The sequence below is a fragment of the Brassica oleracea genome, chromosome C1, assembly GCF_000695525.1.
Source record: "Brassica oleracea var. oleracea cultivar TO1000 chromosome C1, BOL, whole genome shotgun sequence".
Classification (NCBI taxonomy): domain Eukaryota; kingdom Viridiplantae; phylum Streptophyta; class Magnoliopsida; order Brassicales; family Brassicaceae; genus Brassica; species Brassica oleracea.
In genome coordinates this window covers 15,869,639-15,884,250 of record NC_027748.1, presented here as the reverse complement: position 1 = coordinate 15,884,250, position 14,612 = coordinate 15,869,639, and the positions used below count along the sequence as shown (strand labels likewise).

The 14,612-nt window shown below is 39.5% G+C and overlaps 2 protein-coding genes across 2 annotated transcripts; one reads left to right on the top strand and one right to left on the bottom strand.

Moving 5' to 3' along the window:
• Positions 1-1,575: 1,575 nt before the first annotated feature.
• Positions 1,576-4,060, top strand: LOC106308935 (pentatricopeptide repeat-containing protein At4g16390, chloroplastic-like). Its single transcript, XM_013746038.1, has one exon. It carries the CDS (start codon positions 1,642-1,644, stop codon positions 3,742-3,744), a length of 2,103 nt encoding a protein of 700 aa, XP_013601492.1. The 5' UTR covers positions 1,576-1,641; the 3' UTR covers positions 3,745-4,060.
• Positions 4,061-13,007: 8,947 nt separating this feature from the next.
• LOC106333002 lies at positions 13,008-14,310 on the bottom strand. Its single transcript, XM_013771484.1, has 3 exons — positions 14,221-14,310; positions 13,312-14,093; positions 13,008-13,112 (listed from the first exon to the last, which is right to left on the bottom strand). Exons 1-2 carry the CDS (start codon positions 14,308-14,310, stop codon positions 13,560-13,562), a joined length of 624 nt encoding a protein of 207 aa, XP_013626938.1. The 3' UTR covers positions 13,008-13,112; positions 13,312-13,559.
• Positions 14,311-14,612: the final 302 nt, after the last annotated feature.

Here is a 14,612-nt window from a genome sequence, read left to right as displayed (position 1 = left end):
GTGAGAACCATAAACCAGGATAGTGACCAGAAGGATGTCTGGTCGTGGTTTAATGATTATAAGCATTGCTAAAGCAAGAAAAGATCGATAACCATGTACAAAGGACATGAGTGTATGACTGCGAATTCATTGTGTGATGAGTTTCATTGCAGCAAATAATTATTGATGGTATGATCTTAGACACTCATGATTATGAACGAATATAGACAAGATCTATAGCTCAACATGGATCGGACAAAAGAAAATAAAGAATGATTGGTTACAATGGATAAAGCCATTGGCACATACGAAGAGATATAAGTCTGAATGAACGAAAGATATGAAGTAAAGTTGTTTGTATGTGTTCTGGGTCTATGACTCAATATATATTGAATGTCCACGTTTTGGGAAAGCCATATAACCAAAGAGAATCCGTGGGACATGAAAAAAGACCTGCAAGTAAAGTTATCTTGCAGATTATAAAGTCCATCCGAGCACCGTTTGAAGCACCATCAGTTCAACCAAGACATGGAGTGATCAGCAGCAAAGATGTACATCCTGACCACATCTTAATGGAGTTCCAAAAGACATACCAACGTCCAAGACTTACAAGTTCATTCAAGGAGATTCCAGCTGATCATCTTCACCAAGTCATAGGCAACTTCAACGTTCAAGAAGACTCGGATACCAGATGAGAATGCGTTTACTACAGTGATGCATTCATCTGGGGGAGTGCATGTGTTGTACTCTTTTTCCTGTCCTTAGTTTCTCATTTTTGCCACATTGGTTTTGGGGTTTTTCAGGTTAGGTTTTAATGAGGCAACATTAAGCATGCAACGAACCTGTACCGGATGTGTCGATCAAGGGGGAGTGTTATAAACCAAATGATGATCGACCATGGACCAGCCCGTACTGCAGGCCCAATCCGGGACATGATAAAGACAATCAGAGACTATGTGTTTATCTAGTATATATTCCATGTATATCTGTAACATAGTGTTTATCCTTATCCTTATCTTGTTAGGATAAACATGACCTTATGACGGTCTAATACCTTGTATATATATGAACCTTCTGGTCGACAGTAATGATAACAGAAGTATTTCTCCAACGCTTCATTTACGACACATTTATAATAGTATTTCGCTTTATAAAATTATCTACTTTCTGTGCCTGTTGTTTAACACCTTTCTCAAAGAAGCGTACGTGGAATATGGGATGCTACAGATTTGTTAGACCATTAGAAATGGATCATTTTATTTATTTATATTCAAAATAGAATAACTTTACAACAGGGTTATGTTTTACGTCTAATAATATTATGTTTTAAAGTAAAAATAGAATGATAAATAATGAAATAAATGATTTACTCTAAAGTAAACCTATTTTTTCAATCTATTATTGAGTAAAAAATAGAATGGAATTGAAATTCTTTTATCATTTGGGCCAAAGGATCACCACCAAACCCAATGCGTCATCGTCCATTGGAAACATATTCGAACTACGCGGTGGGTTTTAACCAAAGAAACAGCAGGCAGTTACATTGACAAACACTTAAACAACATAACACTTTGCTTCTTCTTCTACAAAGCTCTTCGACTACTTCGTTGGATAAGGTCGACGCCACCAGAGCGAAGAAATAAGAGAGAGAGAGAAAAAGGAATGTCATTTCATCTATACTCCTCTCCTTCATCGCTTCTCCACGATCCTCATCCTCTCTGCAATCTCCTCTCAGCTCATCCCAAATCCACTCCAAGGAGCTTCCTTTCCACCTACAACCCCAACTCTCCTCCCTTCCACTCCAGAAACCTTCTTCAAACAAGCCATGTTTCACTACAAGAATCTCTCCCGCATGAAACCCAGATCGAAAAACCCAAACTTGACGCAAACCCACCAGGTCCCACCCCCAAAAGATACGCCTGGGTAAATCCCAATAGCCCTAGAGCTTCTCAGCTCCGTAGAAAGTCTTACGACTCGAGGTACTCTTCTCTAATCAAACTAGCCGAGTCCTTAGACGCGTGTCCCCCAAACGAGGCTGATGTCTCCTATGAATTAACTAAGTTTGGTAGTAACCTCTTCGAGCAAGACGCTGTTGTCACCCTCAATAACATGACCAACCCTGAAACCGCGCCTCTTGTCTTGAACCATCTCCTCGGGACGCTGGAACCCACCAGGGAAGTGATTCTATACAATGTTACTATGAAGGTGTTCAGGAAGTCCAAGGATCTTGAGAGGTCCGAGAAGCTGTTCGACGAAATGCTCCAGAGAGGAGTTAAACCTGACAACGCAACGTTCACAACGTTAATCAGCTGCGCTAGGCAGTGTGGTTTACCTAAGAGAGCCGTTGAGTGGTTTGAGAAAATGCCTTCTTTTGGCTGTGAGCCTGATAACGTCACTTTGGCTACTATGATCGACGCTTATGGTCGTGCTGGTAACGTTGAGATGGCTTTGAGCTTGTATGACCGTGCGAGGACCGAGAAATGGCGCATTGACCCTGTTACCTTTTCGACTTTGATTAGGATATATGGCTATTCTGGAAACTATGATGGGTGTCTCAATATCTATGAAGAGATGAAGTCTCTTGGGGTGAAGCCTAATCTTGTTATCTACAATAGGCTGTTAGATTCTATGGGTAAAGCCAAGAGGCCTTGGCAGGCGACAATAATCCACAAGGATCTTATTAGCAATGGCTTTGAACCCAATTGGAGTACTTATGCTGCTCTTATTAGAGCGTATGGTAGAGCTCGTTACGGCGACGATGCGCTTGTTATCTACAGGCAGATGAAGGGGAAAGGAATGGAGTTAACTGTGATTCTGTACAACACTCTCTTGTCCATGTGTGCTGATATTGGATATGTGGATGAAGCTTTTGAGATTTTTCAAGATATGAAGAGTAGTGGGACTTGTGATCCTGACAGCTGGACATTCTCTTCGCTAGTCACCGTGTACTCTTGCTGTGGGAGGGTTTCAGAGGCTGAGGCGGCTCTGCGTGAGATGAGAGAAGCTGGCTTTGAGCCTACTCTTTTTGTTCTCACGTCGCTTATCCAGTGTTATGGCAAAGCCAAGCAGGTTGATGATGTTGTGAGGACATTCGAACAAGTGCTGGAACTTGGTATAGAGCCAGACGACAGATTCTGTGGCTGTCTTCTGAATGTAATGACCCAGACACCGAAGGAGGAGATCGGTAAACTCATTGGATGTGTGGAGAAGGCTAAGCCAAAGCTTGGTCGCGTGGTAAAGATGTTGATCGAGGAGGAGAGCTGCGAGGAAGGGGTGTTCAAGAAGGAAGCATCTGAGTTGATTGATTCCATAGGCTCTGATGTAAATAAAGCGTATTTGAATTGTTTGATTGATCTCTGTGTCAATCTCAATAAGCTGGAAAAAGCTTGTGAGATCCTGCAACTGGGGCTGGAGTATGACATATATTCGGGTCTTCAATCAAAATCTGCTACTCAATGGTCTTTACACCTGAAAAGTCTCTCTCTTGGGGCAGCCTTAACCGCTCTTCATGTTTGGATGAACGACTTATCAGAGGCTGCTCTGGTATCTGGAGAAGAGTTCCCTCCGTTGCTTGGAATCAACACTGGACATGGGAAACACAAGTACTCAGACAAAGGTTTAGCAGCTGTTTTTGAGTCTCACTTGAAGGAGCTAGATGCTCCTTTCCATGAAGCTCCAGATAAGGTTGGCTGGTTTTTGACCACTAGTGTTGCGGCAAAGGCATGGTTGGAGTCTAGACGTTTATCCGGAGAAGTTTCTGCGTAGCTCTCTGTCGTTGGTGTTTATCCGGAGAAGTTTCTGCGTAGCTCTCTGTCGTTGGTATGTAGCTTTGATATGTCTATGTGGCTTTGAGTTTTATTCCGGCAAAGGATAGGTTTTTGTAATGCTAGCAAACTCAGTGATATACACATTTAAAACAATTCTACAGAGGCTGATTAAGTCTCATAATCCTTAGTTTATGGGATTTTCTTCATTATCCTCCTGTTGACTTTAATGATGAGGGGTGGCTATTTGACTTTGCCTCTTGGAAAGCATGCTCCATTGATATATGTTTGATTTAAAAGTAATATTTGAGGACCCAGTTTGACATTGTGCATGTGAAACAAGATATGTTTTTCAAGTGCTGTTACCTTAGCTGACCGTAATAAAGAAAAGAGTTAGTGCGCATATGATGGTCTGCACGTTGGTCCACGAGCTGAATATAAAGACTGTAGGAGTCGAGGCATAATAAATCACATCACTACTACGCAACAACATGGGAAACTGCATTCACACAATGCGCAGCAAGCATGGAAACATAGTTAGAGATTTGTCGTTGGATGATGCATCAACAAAGAAGATCAAGGAGTCACCTCAACTAGAGGTAGCTGAGCAGAAAACAGGGAAAAGGCGGTGCGTAAAGATCATTCTGACGAGGAAGCAGCTCGAGCAGCTACTTCTGAAATGTCCAGAAGGCGTTTCTTTTAAGCTCCCTGAGACTTATGGTAGCTGCAACCGTAAATGGAAGCCATCTTTGCAGCCAATAGTAGAGGTAGATAACTTATGATGTGGCTTCCTAGTCATTTTGCTGTATTATGAACCTCGTTGTGGATTGAAGCTGAGTAGCAGAAGGGTGAGAACTTTGAAAACAACTCGGTCTACCAGTTGGATTCTCCTTTGTAAATCTTGTATTCAAAAGAAAAATCTTGTGATCTGTAAAGTGTTCCTATTTACAGTTCTTTTAAGGGGTGTTTTTAAGAACCTATTAATTAAAGGGAAAATTGTTTTTAGAGCAAAAAAAAATGATAATTATGTACATTTAAATTAGTCTCTATTTTATACCATTTTTTTCTATAACACCTTTTAATATATTTGAAAATAAATTTAATAAATAGTTTTACAAACAAAAAAAAATTGGAAAAATAGTAACTTTTGATAAAATACTTATATGAACTTAGTGATATTTTTTTCAGTTATAAAAAAGTTGAAATCATAAATTTCAGATTATGTTCTAAATAAAGTAGAAATGGCATTCTACGAAGTAGAAAACAAAATCCACTTTTTTCATTGAATCTACAATGTTTAGAATACGTGATCTACGTAAATAGGAGTATTCTAAAAATATTTAGAATACACATTCCGCGCTTAACCTACCGTTCTAAAATCTTTAGAAATCAAAATCTACACATTAATATAAATCTAAAACACGTAGAAACTGACTTCTACAGTATATACTCCGCATTTTTTTCTGCATAATGATCAGGATCGATCGATCCGTTAGACCTTTTAAATTCGGATCGATCGATCCCGCATGATCGAACTCATTATATATTTTATTAAAAAAATTACAATTTTAAGGTATTACTGCCATTTTGCCATTTTGAAAAAATAGTCTAATAGCACATAAAGTAATAGAAGTTAGTCTAAAAAGACATAGTTACCATTTTTGTGCTCTAAAAAACAATTTTCCCTTAATTAAATATGTCTTAGTTATCTATCAGATACTTCAATTTTATTTTGAAACTTTAGGGAAGTGACATTTACTCACCAAAAATATCACATGACAACATATACACACGATCAATTCCATATGCTTGTAAAATTAAATATTTAATGCCACACAAGATGATAGATCGAATCGTAAAACTACATAATGTTTTAAGTTCCAACATTATGAACACTCAATTGCTTTTCAGATCTTTCAAGGCAGAGCCGATGCAAAGCTTGTACATGAATCTTAGAGCCATAAGGGAAATTATTGGGGCTGAAGGCGAACTAGTTGCTAATCTTTGAGTTGGAGCTGCTAATCATGGAGAAGAGGAGTGATGTTGACGAATTAGATAATGATAATGAATCGGAAGACAACGAAATTGAAATACAACAAAATTAAGATGGAAGATAAATTAAGATTGAAGTTAAAAAATCGCATTACAACAAAATTAAGATGGAAGTTAAAAAATCGCACTCCCCGTGTATTTTTAAAGAGTGTCATTTTAACATTTTTTCTTATCAAATAAAAAATATCGTTTTAAAATTTCAATGCAATTTTAACTTACTTTTAACTGAATATTAATTGTAAAATAAATTGATATAATAAATAATTTATTTATCTCAAATATTATTGGTCAATTAGATGTAATTAATGAAAATATAAATGCATTTCAATCACTTTTTTAATATGTGTGAAAAGTGTTTAAAGTGACATTTTTTTATGAAACGGATAGAATATATATTTGTTGATATATAATATTTCTAACAGAGAAATAAGTCGTTTTTCCAAATCTTTAATGTTAAAATCAATTACTTGTGTCATAACAAAGTGGAGTTTGATAGTATATAAACAAAGGATAGAAAGTTGATGCCTTTCCACTGGATATGATTAGGGTTGGGCAAATAAACCGAACCCGATCTGATAAAAATGAATCCGAATTGATCCGAACCCGACATAAATACCAAATGGATTTTGTTTTTTGGTATTTTGGGTTATGGATATTATCCGAACCGAACCCGGACCTAAATGGATATCCGATAAAATCCGAAACATTTAAAATCACAAAAAGAACTTCTACCAAATATGATCTTAATTCTTAATATGTATCCAAAATACTTTAAGATATTATTGAACTTCTAAAATAATTATTTGTTACATGAAGGTTGATGGTGAAATGTAGCGGTTGAAGCCTAAAGTTTTAGATTTTGGTTTTGTTTTCATTGAATAATGTTTCTGAACTTAGTTTTTGTTTTATGACTTCATTTATCTGGTTTTCTTTCTATCACTTACTATGTTTATCTTTCGCTTGATTTTGAATGATCATGTTTGATGTTTTTTCTTATTTTTGAATTAATTTTACTTATGTTTTGGCTATTACAAATATGTACAAATCATGTATTTTAAATCCGAAGAACCGATTTCATTTATGTTTTAGTTACAAAATAGGTACAAATCAGGTATTTTTAAATCGAAGAACCGATTGGTACCCGAACCCGAAAGTACAATGGGTTATACCGGTTCTTTGAAGATTTACTAACCCCGATCCGAACCCGAACCGGTCCCGAACCGAACTTTTATATAACCCGAATGAAGCTGATTTTAATAAACCAAAACCCGAATGGATAAAACCAAAATCCGATTGGGACCCCGAATGCCCATGCCTAAATATGATGTAAAGGAACTTTGCAAAGAGTTTCCATCCCTATTCCTTCATTATTTTTTGTCTTTGTTTTGGTAATCAAAATGAAGAAAAGGGACAAAACCCAATCCGTGGACAAGACATCTCCAAATCCAATGCATCGTCCATCAATCCTAAAATGACGATCATGTCCCTTCATATTCTCTAATTTTAAGGTATTCATGTCATGGAATAGTAATCATAAATACAGTTGGTTAGATTAATGGTAAACAAGGGAATCTTCACCGAAGTACACAAACAGCACACTAAGAACATGTTTATTGCTAACAACCTTTAGTGTTGTTTAAGTGGTTGTTAATGAATTTTTAAGTATTAAAATAAAGCTAAGCAACAAATTAAGAAACACTTAATGATATTGGTTTATTGGTAGTTGCTTAACTTAGGGTGCTTAACAATAAAAAAATTTAAATTTATTTTTAAACATAAATTTTTTATAAAAGATAAAATTTATTAAGTAAATAAAACATAGTTAAACATAACATTTTAAACATAAATTTTTAAAATACAAACATAAAAGAATGGAAACAAAGATTATTAAAACAAACGATAATAATTTGAACGAGACATCGAAACTCAGTTGGTATCTTGATCACGTCCAAATTTACGCCAAATATGTTCAACCAAATTACCTTTCAGTTGTTGATGTGCTTGTCTATCACGAATTCTTGTTCGAACACCCATCTGATTGGCGATATTTGTAGGGATATCTGTTGAATATGTGAGATCGACATGTGAACTTCTGCTTCCTTCTCCTTGTTGAAAATCAGAAACATGGTGTCGAGTTTGGTCATCCCGTTCGTTTTCTACTATCATATTATGGAGTATGATACATGCTCTCATAATCTTTCCAATCTTGACTTTATCCCAACAAAGTGCCGAATTTTTAACAATTGCAAATCGAGCTTGCAAGACTCCGAAAGCACGTTCGACATCTTTTCGGGCAGCTTCTTGACGTTGAGCAAATAAAACTGCTTTAGGCCCTTGTGGAATTGGAATAGATTGGATAAAAGTTTCCCATTTCGGATAAATTATCATCGGTGAGATAGTAAGCCAAATGATACTCTCTTCCGTTGGCCGTGAAATTCACTTGCGGAGCTTGACCATTTATTATGTCATCAAAAACAGGTGAGCGATCAAGAACATTGATATCATTTAAGGTACCTGGAGGTCCAAAACACGTATGCCATATCCAAAGATCATATGAAGCACCCGCCTCTAAAACGATATTCGGTTTTCCAGAACCATGAGAATATTGCCCTTTCCAAGCGGTGGGACAATTCTTCCACTCCCAATGCATACAATCGATGCTTCCTATCATCCCGAGAAACCCACGAAGCTCTCCAATATGAAGTAGACGTTGAAGATCCTCTTGTGTTGGTCTTCTTAGGTACTGATCTCCGAACAAATCTATTATTGCTTCCACAAAATTTTCCACACATAACTGAGTAGTGGTTGCACCGAGCCTGAGGTATTCGTCCGCATCAAGCGCAGAACCATATGCCAACACACGAATAGCTGCCGTACACTTCTGAAGTGTAGAGAGACCAAGCTTTCCGAGACCGTCCTTCTTCCGACGAAAGAATTGAACTTCATTTGAGAGACGATCAACAATATGTATAAACAATGGTTTGTTCATACGAAATCGTCGCCGGAATAGGTTTTCTGGATACGTTGGAGCATCACTAAAATAATCATTCCATAATCGGAGATGACCTTCTTCACGGTTTCTTTTGATAAAAACTATTTTTTTCTTGTCTTCTTTTCTTCTGTTTGATCACCAAAAGTATTGCACAAATTCTCAAATGCTTCATCGAATTGATAATCAAAATATTGATCGAACACTTCATAACTAGAGTCTTCGAAATTGTTATGAGAGGAAGATGCCATGAGATAAAGGAAATTGATTGTTTATAACTTGAGAAACGGATTGTTTAATCAACGATAATGAGAATGGATTGTTGAATCAACGAGAGTGAGAATGGATTGTTGAATCAAGAGAATTGAGAGTGAGAATGGATTGTTTTGATGAAGAAAATTGAGAGAATGAAGCAAGAGAGTGTATTGTTTATAACTTGCAAGAATGGTGATAATGAGAAAGTGATAGATAGATACATTTTATAAGTCTTTCAAAGACTCATGACCAAATACATATCAATGCATTCTCGTGACCAAAACAATGCATTAGTACAAGTTCCGTGACCAAATGCACAACACGAACAAGATAATACAAAACAGGAACAAGACAATATAAACAGAACAACTCCTGTGATACAATGCTCCACTCTCGTGTGGTCTTGTCTGCCTCTCCACTCTCCACTCTCTCATGTTCTTGTCCAAGTCGCCACTCCCGTGATACTAGACTACAAAACAATAAAACAGGAACATCAGTGTCATAGAACAAGTGACAACAGGAACAACAACAACAGCTATATCAACAGAACCAATAAAACATAGAACAAGAGCATTACAAGGTTACTGGATTAAATTAAACATGAACATTGTAGCATTACAAGAACTTGATTAAACAGAACAACAACATCCGGTGAAACGAGAAACTGAAAGACAACAACAAACAGAACAACAAACAGAACAAGAACTACAATCAGAATAAGTCATTGATTAGCTTTTTCTTAAGGGATTCTTCATACTCAAGCAAAGGTTCTTTTTTTCCAATAAGACTATCAAGCAGGCTCATCTTAGACAGGTGTTCCTTAGCATCAATTTCCTTCTGCTTGATTTTCCAAATCCTCTCAAACTCCTTCACTTGCTTGTCTGGATCAACCGTCTTCTTACCACTTGCCTTTGAGGCTTTAACACCTGGTGGACGCTTCTTAGAATCTGCTTGAGATGTTGAAGAATCACCACCGTCCTCACCCTTTCTTTTTTTAGAGGTTCCTTCATTCTTAGCAGATGAAAGCTCACACCACTTCTGGCCGTGCCTCAGTTCCTTCCACGCGTGTTCAAGGAGGAATTTCTTCTTATGGTTGTTGAAAAATATTTGATGAGCAAGTTTGAGGACATCGTTTTCGTTTTGACCTGATGTCTTCTCTCTCCTTGCAGCTTCATAGGCTCCACATAATTTGCAAACGAGATCATTGATCTTCTGCCAATGGTGCTTGCAATGACTAGCCCCTCTCTGTTCGGAGCCACCATCTTGACGACTTGCAGCAAAGTAGGCTGCTATTCTTGTCCAGAAAGCGCCTGACTTTTGCTCGGTGCTAACAACTGGATCTTTGCTCGTGTTTAACCACGAGCTGATCAGCACCACATCGTCCGCTGGTGTCCAAGTTCTTCGTTCACGATGGCCAGCACGAGTGTCGCCGTCGAAGGCTGAATCAGCGGTACCTTGAGTGGCAAGAAAAGGAACTTGGGTTGAAGATAGCTCTACACTATCTTCATAGGATCCAAATCCAATGTCTTGTTGACTATTGAGTAAGTCAACAAACTTTGGATTCTGTCTATATGGATAGGAGTCCAGTTTCCAAGATGAGAAAGAAGAGATAAGACTCAAGAGAGATGCGAAGATGAGACTCAAGAGAGATGCGAAGATGAGACTCAAGAGAGATGCGAAGATGAGACTCAAGAGAGATGCGAAGATGAGACTCAAGAGAGATGCGAAGATGAGACTCAAGAGAGATGCGAAGATGAGACTCAAGAGAGATGCGAAGATGAGACTCAAGAGAGAGGCCAAGGACAGAGTTTAAATGGAGGAAGAGAAGCATTGATCACAACCAGTTCGAGAGGACATATATCTACCGCAATTAACACACAAGACCATCGATATGTATCAATCCATAACTACACTTTATTATCCTAACACAGCCATAACCTAACCATCGCATTTATTACAGTGTTCACCTAACTTAACCATCAACATTTACATTTACACTACCACACAATGCTTTATCATATTCACAAGAGCAAAGAGAGGGGCTTACCTCTATCAACAAGCGTAGGGCTTTTGTCTCACGAACCTTGCCACTGCATCTTGATCCAACAACCTGAAGACAGAGAGGAAAGGAACAAATCACAACCAAAACAAATATTTATATATATGTACACGAGCTCGCCAGAGAATAAAAATCAACAATAACAAACCACAAACCACAAACCACCAAATGTTATTAACAATGCTTCATCCAATTCACCAGACCAAAAACAAGAGTTTTTATCAAACTGAACCGACCAAAGACAAAGGTTTACCTTTAACATGTAACCCTTGATCTTCTGCCTTTTGAATGAAGAATCGTCTGGCTCTTGATCATTCCATCTCACAAGAACATGACAGAAAAAAATCAAATCCAAATTTATCATGTTCCTCATATTAAAATTCTCGATCTGTTCGAGAAAATCTAAATCAAATACATGCATAATCAAAATCAAATACATGCATCATATTAACAAATCTTTACCTTCGATTCGCCTGAGATTCCGCCGAGGAGAGGAAAGAGACAGATAGGGAGATCGCCATGGCCCTTCCTCAACGACAGCCACCGACGGAGACGTCGCCTGATCCTCCAACAGAACCACCGATCGGGAGAGATCTCCCATTTCGCCAAGGAGAGGAAGGAAACGGAGAGAGATGTCACCGTTTTCCTTGGTGGAGGAGAGCAACAGATAGAGAGGCTGTCGTTTGCCGTCGTCGACGACAGCCACCCACTGAGACGCAGCCGTGGCGTCGAACAGTCCCATCGATCGCATCGGATTTCGCCTTTCGCCGTAGCGAGGAGAGAAAAAGAGAGAGAGAAATGAAGGAAAATAGAAAATGCGAAGAACACGAGGGTCACCTCTTCTCCAGCCTGTCCCGGTGCAACACCTGGCAAAGACGCAACGACGCTTCCCGTGCCAAATTAAGCAACACCTTTTCTCTTTTTTTCCTTTTATCATTTATTTTAATTGCAATTAGCCTTAAGCAATTCATTTAAGCCACTGCAATAAACCTGCTCTAAGGAACATGACTTGAGAACATGCGTTGATCAACAAAGCCAAAGCTACATACTTTTTGACATTAAAACCCCATATCTCCTTCCTGGCAAGTTGCAATCATCAGAGTTTTGGTTATATTCTCCCTCGCTCTTTCTCTCTCCCCTATCAACAAGAAATGGAGATTCAAACAAGGCTGATGGAGTACAAACTCCATTTCATGGTCGCAATCATCGTGAGCCTACTTGTTGTATCCCTCGTGTACGCAGCACCCAGAATTGTCGACATAGTAGCTTATTTCTGGCCACTGTTTGCGTCAACGGCCGCCTTCTTGGCCATAGCAATCACCTTCGGTGGCGTTCAACAGCTTTCAGATAAAGCAACCGGAGAGGGAATCATGGACTACGTCGCTGGAAGGCCTGATGATTCTCACAAGTACAATTAAAAAGAAAGATTTGTAACCAAATTGTCTCCATATTTCAAAGAGCCTTAACATGTACAACTTTTGGTGCTTTTATATCAAAAAAAATGTATCTGCATTCTACCTCGTTGATTAATTGTATCATAAAATCAAATATTGGTGAGCACCATGACATGTAGAATAGAGTATTAATGAAAGAGAACAAACTTTAGTATCCGTATTCATAAACGAAGCTTCCACCTAAGATGATAAAGATGAGAACGGCGGTGATTGGGTTCTTGAGGAGTTCGAAGATGGGCTCAAAGACGGCGGAGAGTGCTCCTGTGCTGACGGTGAGAGCGTAAAGACTGTAACGTCTCACGTTGTCCCAAAACTCTTCCATCAAAGGACCTTCCGGACCTAATGCCATGGTCTTTTCTGCATCTATTCCCAATACCAAAACCATCATCAAAGCACTCACAAGAGCATATCTCCTCCAGTGCTTCTTCTCCAGACCCAAACGGTGTGACGTTTCAAGGCTTGTTATGCTTTTCGCCGTTAATCTTCTTCTTCTTCTTCTTGCTGATCCGCACCAAACGGAGTTGAGGAAACAATCATGCTGATGAGTGAATCACGTTTTTCTGTTATATAAACTACAATTGTGACAAGGTGTGTAATAAACAAAGGGAGTGTACGACGTAGAAGACATGACTTTGTAGAGCTCACACTATCATAACATGATACCTCAAACTAGTCTTAAATTTATAAGCACTTGTTTATCTAGAGATATGAGAAGCAATAAGATTGGCGATTGACTCACTGTAACAAATAGATTCATACCAGTACCGATCGATAAAACTGGTGATTGCTTCAACCCGAAAGGCCGGATAGAATCATTCCATCACATGAGCTAAAAAAACTGTCAACGGTTTACCGACAGAAATCAGAGTTTTTTCACAACATGAAAACTTCAAAAAGCCATACAAAAAAAAAAGAGTTTCTAAAGCTCAATGAGGAAAACATCCAAAGTCAAAAAATTATTAAAAAAAAGAAAGAGATATGCATAGCAGGCGGAACATAGCAAAAAGTCAAGCAGGAGGGTTGTTGGTCTTGGCCGTTGGGTCAACCTCCATGTATGCGGCGTCCCCCTGGTCTAGGGACTCATCAGGGATCTCCGGCTCATCATCGAAAGAAGGAGGAGGTAAATTCTTGAGCTCTGCCTCAGTCTCCATGAAAATTCGGTATTGCCTGAATTCCGCCGCCGGCTTCCAACTATTTGTTTGCTGCTTAAGCCACTCTCGCATGAGCTCCCAGCGAGCAACGATCTTTGCACCATTGACTGCCATCTCCATCTCCTTCGGAAAAGTCTCTGCAGCTATTTTCAGTTGGACAACTTCCTCATGCAACTGGTCTTTTTCTCTCTGCAGGGAGGAGATATCCGCTCGTGCTAGCATGCCATCCTGCTCCACATTCCCCTTAAGGCGTTTGACCTCTTTCTCCAATGCGAGGGCCTTGTCCTTCTCCTGCTGACACTGACGGGTTAGATCTTCGATGAGCTTCTGATTGGCAGCAGAACCCTCAATAGCAGTTTTCTCCCCAACATGATGGAGACACGACATAACCTGATGGAAAAGAAAAATATTAATAATAATGTAATGACCCCAACCCCAAGGTATCTCCAAAGGCCGACTTGTTTTTTTTAAAAGAAAGAAAGAAAGAGAGAGAGAGAGAGAAAGAGAGAGAGCTTACCTGAGTTGCCACCGGAGCCACCGCGCCTCGAGACCACGTTGAGCTCGTCACCACCGTCCGCTGCAGCTTAGAATCGCCGGAAACCGCCATGCAGTTAAGCTTAGTTTCGTCCGTTTAGTAATTCGCCGATAACTCTCTAACCGTTGCGAATCTCGGGCATCCAAGCCCATCATCGTGTTCCTCTCGTCGAGACGAAGCCGTAAACACCAAGCACGCCTCAAACGGAGCCCGGACGAAGCCGTACGCGCCTCCAGAAAACCGCCCTTCGCGCGCGCGTGAAACGCACGCGCCGCCGCCGGAAATCGTCGCCACCGCAGCTCCGCCGCCGGACCACCGTCCGCCGCCGCAGCTCCGCCGTCGCCGCCGGCCAACTTTCCGGTAAGCCGCCGCCG